Source organism: Sitophilus oryzae, unplaced genomic scaffold (genome assembly GCF_002938485.1).
Source record: "Sitophilus oryzae breed Bouriz unplaced genomic scaffold, Soryzae_2.0 scaffold_864_pilon_pilon, whole genome shotgun sequence".
Lineage (NCBI taxonomy): Eukaryota > Metazoa > Arthropoda > Insecta > Coleoptera > Curculionidae > Sitophilus > Sitophilus oryzae.
The window spans coordinates 886,818-903,476 of record NW_022147488.1 but is presented as its reverse complement, the minus strand read 5'-3'; the positions used below and the strand labels follow the sequence as shown (position 1 = coordinate 903,476).

The following is a 16,659-nucleotide window of genomic DNA, read 5'->3' as shown; positions in this document are numbered from 1 at the left end:
AAAATAAACTATTAATTTAATTAAGAAATTGAGATTTATTGATATCCGGTGAAGGTTTTAAAATCACCTTTTCTGCAAATCAAACTAAGTAGATAGGCGCAAATTTGAGCATGTGGCAATGTCGCCTTCTCTATCTCAGTTGGTTTTTACAGTACGTAGTCAACCTCCGATTGTTTGATCGGGTTAAAATGCACAATGTGATATCTGTTCTTCCTAAATCTATGCGTTAAACGATGAACAAAAAATAACCATGATGGTCGAGAACCCACCTTTACTTGATCTAGTATTGCTTTTGTTAATCCAGAGTGTTAATCTATTTGCTTTTGTTAACAGCCAGACTCACTACAAGTTCCCCCCGATGTCGAGCTACCATCGCATGCTGGTTCATCGATGCGCAGCCTACTTCGGCATGGACCACAACATAGAGCAATCAGGCAAATGCGTTGTAGTAAACAAGACGAAAAACACCCGGATACCGGACGTGAAATTCAAGGAGCACATCAAGGAGATATTCAACGACGAACCTCCCAGAAGGTTAGCTTCGGGTTTTCGGCGGGATTTATTTTAAAAATTTACTACCATCTTAAGCCTTAGGTCTATCCTGAAACGCGACTCGAACAGCATAGAGGACTACTGCTTCAAGAGTCCGGAGAGAGGTTATAGTTTGGAGAGTCGCAGGAGCAAGAGTTTTGAGGAAAGGGAGGAGGAATACGAGAAAGCGAGGAGAAGGATATTTAGACAAGAGGTAACATAAACACACTCTGTATACAGTATGTCCCCGGATTGTCTTTACAAGAGGAAAAAAACTTTTTTATTATTGACATTTTGAGAAACATGCATTCTTCATTAAAATTTTTGTTTGGTTTGGTTCTAAACACACAAAACATCCCCCTTTAGAACTTCGTCTATTATGTTAAGAAATGAAAGTAAATAATAAAGCGCCTCTCGCATAATCTACATAACAATTATATCAATTACAGGATTACAAGCTTGTTTTCTAACATTTTTTAAATAAAACGAATTATAAAATTTCAATATATGTATATTTGTCGTAGGTATGAAAAAAGTAAAATATAAAATGGACAAACGCTTACTTACATTGCAATAAAACTTCCACTTTTAGTTTTGCAATCCAAATGCAATATTTCTATTTCACAAAAAAATATCCGACAACACTAAAATCACTGAAACTTCCGCGGCTGACAACGAAAACTGAAAAATATAACGGCACTTTTTGTTTTGGACCTGCATATCAACATTACGCTGTACTATTATGTGTTTGTTGTTGAAATAATATAAAATATCTAATTATAACTTGTAAATTTTAATATTTTAACATGATTTTAACTACTTTTGACAATAACTAACTTTTTGTTATCAAGATGACATTTTAGACAGCAACTGACATATATGTCATAATATTTGAATCTTAAATAATATGTATGTAATATATAATTTAAATTACTATAATGCAACTTTATACTAAGAAAACATTTATACATTCACAAAATACAACAAAGTCTAGTAATATAGTTTGAAAACAATGAATATTGAAATAAAATTGAAAAAGTTAAGCGCAACCCCTTGTGTCAAAATTAGATGATTAAATTTTCGCAATTTTTACACCATTTGATGACCGGTGGCGCCTCTAGTGTTTGTTCGGGCGGTTGGCCTTTTACTCCCGCTTATGGCCATTAAAGAAAAAGTTCTAAAGTGGGATGTTTTGTGTTCTAAAATGGTTAATCCCGTTTGTGCTTTTCCAAATATTCGTCATAAATCAAAAGGTGTTTCTATGGTAATATAACTTCGTTTTCATTCTTTGCTAGATGGTTATTGGTAGAATTTTAATTAACGTCATATTTTTTGTTGTTTTAAAATGTTAAAGAAGCACAAAATATGTTTAGTTCAATGATACGGGAAGGGTGATAAATTCATAATAACCATCTATCATAGATAAACGAAACAAGTTTAGATTGGAAGGTGCTCATAAGGACAATGTAATTACCATTTTGCGCTATTCTTACAACGGTCGCGATCCAAAGTTTTCGATAATTTCGGAGCGGTTCGGCTTTTTCCGGAATTATGTCACCAAATATTTTTTATTCAAATTTGTTATTATTTTCTTTTAACTTTATAAATAAAATATAGTACAAATTTAAACTAAACTCACAAGATATAGTAAACGCCACGAATGTTTGGGTGTGATTCATCAGTCGCTACCATGTGAACCTTTGAATAAGAAGACTAAGGAAGGAGCACAATGCTATCCATTATTCATGCATGGTGGGCGGAAAAGCCACCATAAAAGCTCTCTAGGGTGGGGATCCTTGACAGTTCTGTTTGACGATTCATTTGACACATTTGAATTTGATTTGAAATTTTGTGGATTTGTCAGTCTTTACGGAGCTTATTTTATGTTATTTATTATTTATTCTACTACTGATAGTTGTATAAAGGTAGTAAATCTAGATGGAAATTGTGGCAGAACTTAAATTAACAGTGACACTATCGCGATTTATCGAAAAAGACTCTAAAATAGTTGGTTGTGTAGCGTGCGGTAGATCTCGGTAAAAATTGAGTGAAATAATGGAACAACTTTTCGCTAGTAAGTGACTATATAATATACATACGTGTAATAAACCGATCATTTATGAAATTCACTTAAATTAACTAAATTATATATTTTTCTTGCATTTTAGCTTTTATTTATTACTTGTCAAAGATTAGATGTCAAAGAATTTAGATACGTTAATTTGACTTACCTGCTTCAGTAGCGTATCGGATGTTTGTGTTAATAAATACTTATTATAACTTATCTATTTTTATTAGAATTATATATTTTTATAACAATTTTAATAACTACCAACATTTATTCACAACGTAAAATAAAACAACAAATTATTGAGACTACCCCACGTCTACCCTACATCATCGTTTTACATTTTTTAAATAAAATTAGAACGACACTGATAAACCGGAATTTAAGTCGGCCATATTTGAGGCCCATCGCGGTGTACCTAAGATTTTTGATATGCTCCTTCCTTAGTCTTCTTATTCAAAGATGTGAACTAATCTGTTCAAGGTCACATAAAACTTAATTCCAGTGCCGTGGTGTTTCAAGTCTTATAATAATCAATATATAATCTGTTGTAATTTGTTGTTTTAACTGTAAAAGTCTTGTCAAAACATATATTTGGCTATAAATATAAACTGGAATGCCCCATTGGTCGCACTGCAAGCACACCAATGGACTGACGCACAAAGACGAATCAATCAAACAAACGCGATATAGTATCGTCTTTGTCAATCACGTTAACATTTTAGAATAAGTAGGAGGAGCGCAGGCAGATGATTAGACCGGGCCTTTAAAAACCTACGTCTGCGGTAAAAAAATACGTTTTTAGTGTAAAAATGATAGCGCGCGTGTCGATTCTAACTTCATCAAGCGATGAATCACTCCCAAACATTCGTGGCGTTTACTATAGCAATAATTACTTTGAAAATGGACGCTTTAAACACCTTTCGGTATTTTATCAATGAGGACGGTTTAAATTTTGAAAGATTTTATGATTTTTGAAGATTCTTACTTTGACAAAAGAAAATTCTTTCTGTTCTTGTTTGCGGTTGTTCTTAGCAAACGCTATAGCAGCGCCCTACAATGTATGCGCTTCAAAATAATTATAAATTTTGGCGGGCGGCCGAACATTCCAATCTAAATTTATTTCCTTTACCTGTAAGAATTATTTATAATGTTAATTTATAATGTAAGTTATAATTCCTATTATGCCATCTATCAAAGAATAGAAACGCCTTTTGATGTTTAGGACGTTTAGGACTCTAGGAAAAAATTCATGGTGACGTAGAAGCGACATTTAAGAACAAAAAATGCTTAAATAATTTTTTCTATGGCATACTTCTAACATACAAAATGCTTCTAATAGCATTCTTGATGTTATCTGTAGATGCACGATGGTTCCTCGGACGACTATCTGACAGATCGAACCTGTACTGTTAGAATAGGCAACGAAACATCTGACGCATTTACTGTCACTCAGGAGTTCCACAAGGGAGCAACATTTCGCCATTGCTGTTTATTCTTTTTGTGAATGATCTTCCGGAATGCATAATGCACTCCGAGTGTCTTTTGTTTGCGGACGATTTCAAGATTTACAAAAATGTTGCCTCCGAGAGTGACTGTATTGATCTTCAGAGTGATTTGACAAATGTTATGACTTGGTTTACAAACAATAAAATGTTTCTTAACATCGAAAAATGTTCATTTGTGAGCTTTACACGTAAATCAACCAGGATAAATTTTGAATATCGTATACATAGTGAAACTCTGACTGAAAGTAGGGCTATCAAAGATCTGGGTATAACGTTTGAATCTAACTTAAGGTTTAATCTACACTATCGAAACATGGTTAATAAAGCATATCAAATGCTGGGTTTTCTCATTAGAAACTCTAAGCATTTCAAACAAATTAGTACGTTGTCTAAACTGTACAATTGCTTAGTCAGGCCTCACTTAGAATATGCATCAATTATATGGACTCCTACAGCGGAATGCAATCGCGATCTGATTGAGAAAATCCAAAAAAATTTCTAAGATATCTATATTTTAAACAAAATGGTGTTTATCCAGTTTTCCCTCTGCTGGTATCATATAAAAACATGTTAAGCTCATTCAACTTCCAGGATCTACACGCCCGAAGAATCGTACAATGTTTAATAATATTATATAATATAATAAATAATTATTAACTCAATAATTCAGATCTAATAAATAATATCAAATTTCATGTCCCAAAAATCAGCCTACGTCGCACAACAAATTCAAATAAAACATTTAATATATATATACGGCAAGGCTAAACCTATGCAAAGTCCAGAGACTAGCATGTGTTTGCATCACAGGAGCCATGAGAACCTGTCCAACAGCAGCAATGGAGGTCATTCTAGATCTAACACCACTGCACATTGTCATTGGTAGATATGCCAATGCGACAATGATTAGAATGGTCACTAACGGAATTAGTACTGGGAGAATTGTCAGATCAGGGGCTTGGAACACCCTCAAAAAGGAAATACAACTCATGCAACTCCCAGTGGACGATATGCCAAGAACGTACAACTTTGACAAACATGTCAATGTAGTATTGAGCAATAAGAAGGATTGGAAGAGCGAAACGCTTGCCCAGCAGTTAAAAGATCATACCATAACTTGGTATACTGATGCTTCCAAAACCAATACGGGAACAGGGATCGGAGTGATGGGCCGAGAGCTAATTACTCCGAACCAATGGGCACTTACCCTAGTATCCTACAGGCAGAAATCTACGCTATCGAGAGATGCGTACAACTTATCTTAGATAGGAACTATCGGAAACAAGAAATAGCCATCTTATCTGATAGTCAAGCAGCGTTAAAGGCGATCAACTCAGTCTCAATCAATTCGAAATTGGTCAAAGAATACATAGAGAAGCTGAATAAATTAGGAAAGAAAACAAAGTCCTCCTACACTGGGTGCCTGCTCACCAAGGGATAGAAGGCAATGAAAAAGCAAATAATCTAGCTAGGAAAGGAGCGAACACTCCACTAACTGGACCAGAACCGTTCTGCTTTCCAAGTGGGAACCAACTCAAGGCGGAACTCAAGAACTTGGAAGATTCCATCCGCAACCTGGAATGGAAATCTTGTAATGGTCTAAGACACTCGAAGAAGTTTCTGAGGGCTTATGATCAAGAAAAATCACAGACCTTCCTGGGTCTGAGTAAGAACAATCTTCGGATTGTCACGGGGTTTTTAACAGGACACTGTCTCCTCAATGGACACCTCAGTAGATTGAAACTAAGAGGAAACGGCGAATGCAGATTCTGTGGGGAAGATGGGGAAACACCAGTACACCTCATCACTGAGTGCGCCGAGACGACAACCATTCGTGCCATGAATTTTGGTACGACTGATATTGGAGATGGAGAACTACCCTCTATAAAACCGTCCCAGATACTGGCTTTTGTCAAAGCCCTGGGACTGTATGATGAGTTATGATTCAAGAAAGGGGGACACAATGGATCTGTAAGGTCGAAGTGATTAACCCCCCTCCCACTCATTCTAAATCATAGACAAAGTAACAAAAGCAAGACTTTTCAAAGGATTGAGGAAGTCGAATTATTGTTTTTGCGCTGGCCAGTTGAGTCAGAAATCATCGCGCAGTCGCACTCGTCAAACTAACCCAAATAAAACGAAAAACGTTTTTGCCTTGAACCATCCGAACGAACTGTTGAATTCCTGATTTTGCGTTTTGTTTGGTTATTACTATTATTTTATTAGCGTACAAAACGAAAACAAATAATTTAATACATTTTACATTTATGAAGAACATAATAATTACTGTGATTTACATATTATTGTGATTACATCGCTAACGTAGACAAAACGAAGGTCCTACAAATTGACTGTAAGTTATAAGAATCTTTATCTTTTTAATCTTTTTATGATTTGAATTTTCGTGCTTTATATTTTATAATAGACTCGAAATGTTAATATTTTTGCAAATTCTTGTGAAAATGTGAAGTTTATGTTTTTGTTTTATATTTGAAAAAGTTTTATATTTTTAAGATGTTTCTTGTTGTTCCTATTATTAATATTATAATATACATAATTATTTTTTTGTACCTTTTGAAGAATAATGCTTTTATTTCGTTTACCATAACTGTTTTTTTTATCATCTTTTTTGTTATTTTAATAAGAGAAATACGTTTTCGTTTATTTAACTTTTGTTTTTATATCTGTTATGTCCAGAAATTATTGTTTATTTTACCGATGGTAATAAATTTATTTGATTTTAATAAACGCTTTTTAATTAAACATCCTTGTCTAAAAGGCTACTACAAAATACACAATCCATAAGTAAACCGTCCTCGTCTAAAAGGCCAGTTGACGCAAGCGCGGTAAAAAACTCTTATCAAACTTGTTACCGTTTTGCAGTACAGCGTTGACGCGTCTTGCTTTTGTTAGTTTGTCTATGTTCTAAATTCATTCTAAATATATACGGTCAGTTTTTATATGTGCCACATCCTGGACGAATGTAATGCAGTGTTAAGTCAGTTTAATATAGATATTTTCCATACAAATGTAAAAGAAATAAATAAGATCCTAAATCATATCTCCTTCACCACAGTGAAGTGATATACCTGCACATTTTTGTTTTTTTACTTTGTATATTTTAGTTTCAAATCAACCAATTTTTTTTACTTATTGCATTCATTGTATGTACAGTAGTTTTAGTTTTGTTAAGTTAATTTATTTAGATTTAAGTCCCTTACTTGTAACAACTATTCTTTTGGTGTTTGTAAGGAGTAGTTTAAAATAAATAAATTATTGATGTTATCTGTAGATGCACGATGGTTCTTCGGACGACTTCGGATGGTCAGACATGCAGTGGTCGAGTACAGAAAGCGACTACTCCCGGTATAGACTGCAACCCCCAGAGTTTCAGAGTAAACAATTAAGAAGGCTATTAAAAGTAAGTTTATTTTTTTTTTAGGCAATTAATCTTTGTTGTATAGTTGTCATCAGTTGCAAATTCTGGTAATTAATGAAATATGCCTAAAAAGAGCTTACACCATAAGAAATAATCGTCTTATTTTGGCATGGCTGCCATTTATTATATCCAAGAGACCTTTAAAATTATTTTAAATTTTGTTATTTCTAGGTTCATTCTGAAGAAACTGAACAATCCATGCGCCCTTGTGTCGCGAAGAGTTACAGCTTTGGAGGTTATGGAGGCAACGTTTCTATACTGACAAGAGGCGATAGTGTCATGTCCACTCACAGTGCACCCGGTCCTAGACTTTTGACCAAGCAAGGTATTTTAAAACAAGAAATTAATTAAGCACAAGCATTTCTTAAAAATCAACACATTTTTCTGCACTTTATTTCTTTAAATGTCAAATTTCCCAAGTAGCATTTGGACGTTATCTAACGTCGGGTATACGTCGCGTTCAATAAACCCAACGTACCCAACGTCGGTTCGACCACCTGACGACCCTTATTTGCACCTAAATGGGGAATACAGATTCGGGTCGCCTCGACATCGGTATCTGACCTAATAGGGAATGTAATTCTACCAATTACCAACGTCATATTACGTTGGATTTTAGTTACTTAAAATTCGTCGCTAAACACTTACCTTACGTTTGGTTTCATATTGGCTACCAAGAATACATAAAAACCTAACCAAACTACCTAATTACAAATGGATTCATAATCACTCCTCGAATATAACTATAAGTGCCTATCTAATTTCATATTATAATAATTCTGAATCATTAATCCAGACATCAGTTTTGTCAACGGAAGTCACTTTCTTGATATATCTGACTAAAATACTCCGGAAAACAACGAGCGCCTTCAAAATTAGGTAGATTTATGAAATAAAAATATCTATAAAAAAGTAACTCGCAAAATATTTTTTTTTAATTTTCTAGCTGGTTTAATCATAAAACTGTACTGTGGTTCCCCCCAAACTGAACCTTATCAATATTATTCTACTAGAAATCGAAATGTGAATATAAATTTTAAAAACAAAAAACGATTTTAAAATGGCTGACAATCGGATATGTGTTAAGAATGGCGGATTTCTGTGTCCGACTTAATATGAACTACCAATATACCAATTCCGACCGGGTCTCCAACATTAGTCGTCTCACACGACCGAAGTCATCAAACCGGACGACCGGCAATCATATTATGACTTATATAATTCCAACGTACGCCACGTAACCTCACTTTGCGTATCAGTGATTAGTGGAACTATATTTTAGTTTTTGTTTTCTCCTTAAAAAAATGGGCAGCCACTTTTTTAAGCCTAACCTCACATGTCGGAGGAGGATGGGGTCTGCTAGTTTCCTAAGCTAAAAAATGAAATTAAGATGCACCAGTGTAATGCAGCATCTCTTCCGGATAAAAAGCATTTACGGGTGGAGGCAAGACATCACTACTACTATTATTATTTTGCAAAAGCCTCGACCTCTTTCTGTAAATGTAGATGAATGTCTAAATGCCTTTTTAGTGTTTTTTAGGCATAATAAAAAAATTAAGTTTGTTTACAAAAACTTTTTATTAGGTTATGTTCATGATGTTCATTAGGTCGCAAATGCTACTTAATGGGTTGTATTTACTGACGTAAATAGAGATACGTAAATTAGGTTATAAATATGAACATAAAATACAACAAAATATAATTGGACGTTACTTTAGGGATTATCAGTGAGACGTATCCTATTCGGACAACGGGTAGACGTCGGGCTAGTTCCAGCATATGTAATGTGCAAGCCAACGTGGGAACGACGTTGGGAAATTAATAAAAATGGTACGTTGTTATTTTGTACGTCGACAGATCGTTGGATTTACCGACTCGGATCCAACGACGTCGCTTTTAATAGGAAAGCGACGTCACCGGTCGTATCACCAGCACCCGACCTAAATTTGCACAAAGTCCGACGTCGCTTCAGGTCAGATTTAGTTCGAAGTCAGATAGATGCTACTTGGGTTGTACCCGAGATATTTTTTTATGCCAACGCCAATCAAAAATTTTACCTAAAGCAATAAATAATAAAAAAAATCCTTTTTCTGTAACACACATCCTCAACAACCCTGTTTACATTATTTATATAAACTTTCTGGATAGATTCAGGAGCCAGTTCGGTCTCTTGGAGGTTAAGTCCGTCAAGTTCAGGCTACAAGTCGCAGTCTCAACTGTCCGAGTCGGTGACGCCCAGCCCTACCTCAACGCCCCATCCTACAGGCCTTGGTGACTCTGGAGACGCCCACGATCATCAGAGGGGGTGCGCTAGAGGCAGTAACGCCGTCGTGTGGGCTGTTACCGACATGTGTAACGTACCCAAAGGCAGTATTATCATTAATCCAGAGGTAAGTGTGTTGAGATTAGTGTTATAAGAGACCCCAGAGATGCTCAGTTTTCCAGGGCGAACTGTGCAGAGTTCTTATCTTGTGCAGAGACTTTCTGTTCTTTTCTATAGGAACTTGGAATGTCTAGCATTGATAATATATTAAATTTCTTTAAAAAGATTGGCTTCTATGACAAAATATACTCTCTTCTTTATGTGAAGTTGTTAATATAAGATATCCATAGACACTGTTTCTCCGGTTCTAGTCTTGCTTTCCCAAATAAAAAGTGCCCCTTGTTATACAAGCAGGTGACATATTTTATGCTCTGCTGTTTCAGGATTTTTATTGCAGAGTCTACACGAAATCCTTCTTTGATACAGGTTGAGCTTATTCAGATAGCACTTGACAGTCATATATCATGTCAAGAGACCTGTTGTAACCCGCACATTATTCCTTGTTCCTCTAGTAGTAGTTTAATAAGTACAGATGATTGTTTGCTACAACTTAGTTTACACTGATTTTGTTTAGACTGGCAAGCCGTTCAAGAATGGGGATGGCTCTATTTACCACTACGATCCTAGCAATCCCCCTCCTGGATTTTTAACCGAGCCAAGTCCAAGATTGTCCGAAAAGCCACACCGTCCGATGACACCTGACAGGGAGAAAACGCCTACGTCATCACCAAAGCATGAGGTTAGTAGACACGATATATTTAAAGCATAATAAACGGGATCGCACACTGAAACAACAAGCATTAGGCAATAAATAATACGCAATCAGCCAATACCGGATATAATCTGTCCAAGACGAGGATCCATGACAGTGGATCATTTCTAAATTGTTGAACAAACGCTCATTGACAATATACCATACGGTCAAAAAAAACGGCATCAGAGACAGCTAAGGAATGACAGTCCATAATTTTGGTGAGGCCAAGCCCTATGAAAATTATTTTTAAATATTGTAGTTTAAAATTCGAGTAAAATATTTTTTTGGAAATAGATTTCTATGTTGACATGTCTAATTTCACTTCACATTCTAACTGGCATGTATTATGTCAGTTTTTAGTAAATGGCGTCTCGCCAAAATTATCATCGATTGTCATTGACGCCGTTTTTTCGATCATACGATACTAAAGATGTTGTCTCGCAAGTCTGAAAGTAATATAAATGTTGTTTTACATGTGTCATACATTAAATTAAACAAGGGTTCTTTTCTTCAGAAACGACCGTCTAGGAAATCTTCACCTGTCAAATTGAAATCTAGCTTCACCAACACAGCAACTAGTCCTAGCTTGCCATTTTCGCCACCTTTATCTTCATCTTCATCTGTCGGAGTTCCTACGGGAAGGAGTTATCCTTTCATGCAGGTAATGGATCTAAAAATATAATTTAATGTTTTTATACAGGGTGAGTTTTTAATAAGTGCAAATATTTTTAGTGGTAGGTTAGGGGTAGTATATTTCGACCCCAGAAACACGTCTATGAGGTTTTTTCGCGAAAAAAAAAATTTGAAAAAATTTTTGGACTTCTTTTTAATAATATAACATGACAACATAGGTAGGTAGATTAAATTAAACAAGAAAGAAAACCCAGAAAAGATCCAGCGGTCCTGAAAAGTTATTACAGTTGGGGGTTGGAACCTTTGGTGTTACACAGCAAAATAAAACACTAAATCACCACAATACACCAAAACACTTTTACTTTTACACTGGACGCGCATTTCGCTAACCATGTTAGCATCATCAGCAGATGATTAAAACTTAGTTTTTGGTTAACAATGATTAAACAAGTTAACATGGTTAGCGAAACGCGCGTCCAGTGTAAAAGTAAAAGTGTTTTGGTGTATTGTGGTGATTTAGTGTTTTATTTTCCTCAAAATTTAAGCGAAAAATAATTTTTTAGAAATTTTCAAAGTACGAGGCATGTTTTTTAAGTAAGTACCGTTTTGGAATTAAAAAAAAACGTGCAAAGATATCGCAATAATTTTATTTTTACATGAAAGCCTGTACCTTAATCTACTTTTCTACATAATTTCCGTGAATATTGAGGCACTTGTCATAACGTGGCACCAGTTTTTCAATACCCTCCTCATAAAATTCTGCCGCCTGACTGGTTAACCACTGTATCACAACTGTTTTGACTTCGTTATCGTCTTGAAGACGCTGACCGCCCAGGTGTTTCTTCAAGTGCAGGAATAAATGGTAGTCACTGGGCGCCAGATCAGGGCTGTATGGAGGATGATCTAGAGTTTCCCATTTAAAAGATTTGATGAGATCTTTGGTCCGATTAGCCACATGTGGACGGGCATTGTCATGCAGCAAAACAATACCCTTACTCAACTTGCCACGTCTTTTGTTTTGGATTGCACGGCGCAGATTGTTCAATGTCTCACAATAAGATGCTGCATTGATTGTCTCATTACGAGGCAGAAACTCCACTAGCAATACTCCTTTTCTGTCCCAAAAAACTGTGCACATGATTTTCCGGGCAGAAATTGTTTGCTTAAACTTCACTGTTTTGGGTGATGATGAATGTCGCCATTCCATGGACTGTTGTTTCGATTCTGGTGTGACGTAGGCCACCCATGTTTCGTCACCAGTAACAATTTTGTCTAAAAAATCTTCACCTTCATTGTGGTACTGCTCAAGGAAAGTCAATGCACTGCCTAAACGTTGGGTTTTGTGCAAATCCGTCAACATTTTCGGAACCCAACGTGAACACAATTTCCGGTAATTCAAGTTCTCGGTCACAATGCGAGAACATTGAGGAAAGTAGTCGCACAATGATGAAATTGTAAAGCGTCTGTTTTCTTTCACCTTTTCGTCCACTTTCTGCATCAAATCTTCATTATCGACCTCATGCACATTTGTGCGGCCATCTTTAAATGCTCTCACCCATTTCCTTACCATTCCATCACTTATAATGTTTTGTCCGTAAACTTCACAGATCTCACGATGAATATCGATCGGTTTTACGCCTTTAGCACTAAGAAATCGTATGACAGCCCGTACTTCACAATCGGCGGGGCTCACGATTTTCGGAGGCATCTTAAACACTCAATAAACAACGTATTCAATGAAGAATCAGACTGTACTGGCGTCTGTGCATAGACAAGAGATGTAGGTAACCAGCGCGCATGCGCGGAACGCCGACCGTAGCGCTGCGGCGGCGGAATCGCAAAACGGTACTTACTTAAAAAACATGCCTCGTAAAATATATCGATTATTTTCGAGTTATTTGAAAAAAAAACGATGAAAGTCCATTCTTTGCTGATTTGATTTTAATACATAATATTTTTCGTCTTAAAAAGCTACACATTTTGATATGGAATTTCCCTAAATAAATGGGAATATCGATAACGGTCACAGAGAAACGGGCATTTAAAAATGGGAAAAACAATAAAAGTTCATGCGTAATTTGAATTAAAAAACGCTCTCCTAAAAATTTATCATTTTTGGACACATCGTTTTTCCCGTGTGCTCTTCATTTATTATTACTTATTAAGGCGTTATATCGTAGGCTAAGAATAAGTTTGAACCAATATATTTATCTTTTTGAATATCAAAGAGATCGTCTAATTAATTTTATTTATATCAATCCTTTACAAAGAAAATGATTCTTTTGCAGGTAGTGAACTCTTGCGAAAGTTTGCCGCAACAAACTCACTTTTCCAGCTTTTCAAATCCTCCAACCGATGGCAATGCTCCCATTTACCAACAACCTTACATTGTTTACACAACTCCATATGGTATACCCGTACCTCAGCAATACGACAATAGAATCGTAAGTTGGAATAATCTATAACCAAAGATTGTATAGCCTGTAAAACTATCATGCAACAAAATGTCAACTACGTTCCGAACGTCATTTTAGTTTTGTGTCAAATGATTATTATTAAGTAGGCCCTATATTCCACTATATTCACGCACGAACTGTATAACTTGTAAAATATGGTTTTGCAGGAACAACCTAGCATGCCGGAATTAAACACCACGACATATTTTATTCCTGAAGGAGGAGGCGCTCCTGCTGCTCAAACTATCGCTTATCAATCACCTACTTCTGGCCCTTACTGGAACCAGCAACCCATCAGTTTCTATCCCAACAGTCCTCAGCCTGCCAGTCAAACACCGCCGCAGAGGTTTTCGGTGCATATGCAACCCCCAGGACCATCAGGTAACAATACAAAATTCGTAGAAGACATATTTAACCATTTTTTTAAAAAACTGGTTTGATATATTCAGATGGTAACATATAATTATTTTTGTCCCTTTAGCTTTTATGCCGCCTAGTTATTCTACGGCAGTCAATTATGTGAATCAGCCGCCTGGACAGCAAACGCAAAATCCCGAAGTGGTCCCGGTGTTCCCCAATCAGCCTGTTCAAGTGGTCTACCCGCCTAGTCAGCCCAACAGCTCTGTGATATATCAGAATCCACCGTCGTTGATTTACTCGCAAAATACTCCTCTATATCAAACTGCATGTAAGTACATTATGATATACTTTATAATAATAATAGCGTGCCTTATACAGGGTGTCCCAGGCTGAGCTTGCATTAGAAGTTTCTAGAGGACTGAAATTTTTAGGTCGGAGATTTTTAACAAATCATTGTTTTACAACAAGAAGTTGGCAGCAACTTTGTTATTTTAAATGAGTACCCCCATTTTTTATTACCTACTTAAATTCTCTGTAAATTTTTATGTGAATTTTGATATCAAACAATCTATACCTGACTTGACTGTTTTTGAGAAAAAAAATATTTAAAATTTTTAAAGGAAAAAAAAATTATACAAGGTTGTTCACCACATACGACACGGAATATTGTAGCTAAACGGTTAGATTTTTACAAATTGTAAGTTTTGGGTTCGTTGAAGGACTATTAGAGCTATAATTTAAAAATATTTTTACAAGATACAGAGTGTCCCAAATAAATAAAAAATATCAAAGTTGTATTTTTTTAAATGGAACACCCTGTATATTATTACATTTTTAGTTTCTACAATTAAAATAAAGGTAAATTTGATTAAGGTTTATTACACTTAAACCTTACCGTTTTGAAATATTTTCAATTTTGTGAAATCGCAGTATAAATTTTAAGGCTTCATTTCTCCGAGGGTATCAAAGTTTTTAATACTAAATATTTACTGAAGTTTATTTATTGATCAGTTATTGTGTTGCAATAATATAAATTTTACTACCTTATACAGAGTGTCTAAATATTTATTTTAAATAATTATTAGCTTTAAACGGCAATAACTTGTTTAATTTAAATGGAACACCCTGTATATTTTATGAGAATCAGATGCACAATTTAATTGTCTATCAAATTGTATTAAACCATTTATTACCTATCTCTTCAAGTTTCCGTAAAAAAATCATTTTCTTGTAATTTAGAACTCATTTATCAATATACCCATGGAATACTGACATTTTAGATTATTTTTAAAGATATACCAAATTTCTAAAGAGTACAGATACTAATATTGTCGATATAGTTCGTTTATTTCATTAAAAAATAAAAAAAAAACTGTTCAAATATTTGTTAAAGAGGACCAATTAATATGATTTCAGTATTCAAACTACAGTAATTGACTGTTTGCGTTGATTAATAATAATTGCTCCAAATACTAAAAAACTGAATCATGTATGTGTATTAGACAGTGTGGTAAAAAACTAACACCTTAAAAATGATATTTCATTTTTTGACAAATGCTTATTTATAACAACAGAGACGTTCATTTTCATAACTTATTATTATATTCATTTCTGATTCAAATCCGCATTTATTTAGAATAATTTATTAACGAACACAATTAAGTATGTAATTAATTAGTATTTGGGCGGAAATACTGGTGGTATATTTAATTAATGGTATACTCTTTTATAAAGTAGTTTTCTTTTTGCATGCAAATGGGCTAGTAATATTATCGTTTTAATAAAAACGATAATATTACTAGCTTGTTCACATTGTTGTTTAAAAAACAATCTGAAATGTCAACATTCCATGGGTATATTGATAAATGAGGTCTAAATTATAAGAAAATGCATTTTCTACGAAAACTTGAAGGGATAGGTAAAAGTGGTATAATACAATTTGATAGACAATTAAATTGTGCATCTGATTCTTATAAAATATACAGGGTGTTTCATTTAGATTAAACAAGTTATTGCCGTTTAAAGCTAGTAATTATTTAAAATAAAGTTTTAAACACTCTGTATAAGGTAGTATAATTTTTATTATTGCAACACAATATCTGATCAATAAATAAACTTCAATAAATTTAGTATTAAAAACTTTGATAACCTCGAGAAATGAAGCCTTAAAATTTATATTGCAATTCTCACAAAATTGAAAATATTTCAAAAACGGTAAGGTTTAAGTGTAATAAACCTTAATCAAATTTGCCTTTATTTTAATCGTAGAAACTAAAACTGCAATAATATACAGGGTGTTCCATTTAAAAAAATACAACTTTGATATTTTTTATTTATTTGGGGCACTCTGTATCTTGTAAAAATATTTTTAAATTGTAGCTCTAATAGTCCTTCAACGAACCCAAAACTTACAATTTGTAAAAATCAAAAGGTGGGTTCATACAGCCAAATAAAATAAAATAAGAATAAAATAAAATAAGAAATAAGGAATTCTTATTTGTGTGCGTTCATACAGGCAAATAAAATAAAATAAGAAATATATATTTGCTCATGCGCAGTACGATGAGGCTGGATAAAAGTTAACTTT

The 16,659-nt window shown here is 34.5% G+C and overlaps 1 protein-coding gene across 5 annotated transcripts in view; it reads left to right on the top strand.

Annotated features, from left to right (window-relative positions):
• LOC115890429 (cAMP-regulated phosphoprotein 21) overlaps positions 1-16,659 on the top strand; it is a 90,272-nt gene that overhangs the window by 46,942 nt on the left and 26,671 nt on the right. For 4 of the 5 annotated variants that reach the window (XM_030910653.1, XM_030910654.1, XM_030910657.1 and 1 more), the window contains exons 8-17: positions 334-534; positions 589-745; positions 7,400-7,528; positions 7,718-7,871; positions 9,695-9,936; positions 10,444-10,608; positions 11,138-11,284; positions 13,545-13,700; positions 13,880-14,093; positions 14,194-14,400. In XM_030910653.1, the coding sequence (XP_030766513.1) occupies positions 334-534; positions 589-745; positions 7,400-7,528; positions 7,718-7,871; positions 9,695-9,936; positions 10,444-10,608; positions 11,138-11,284; positions 13,545-13,700; positions 13,880-14,093; positions 14,194-14,400 (1,772 nt within the window). The remainder of the gene's footprint in view (positions 1-333; positions 535-588; positions 746-7,399; positions 7,529-7,717; positions 7,872-9,694; positions 9,937-10,443; positions 10,609-11,137; positions 11,285-13,544; positions 13,701-13,879; positions 14,094-14,193; positions 14,401-16,659) is intronic. The other variant, XM_030910655.1, reaches the window with a different exon arrangement.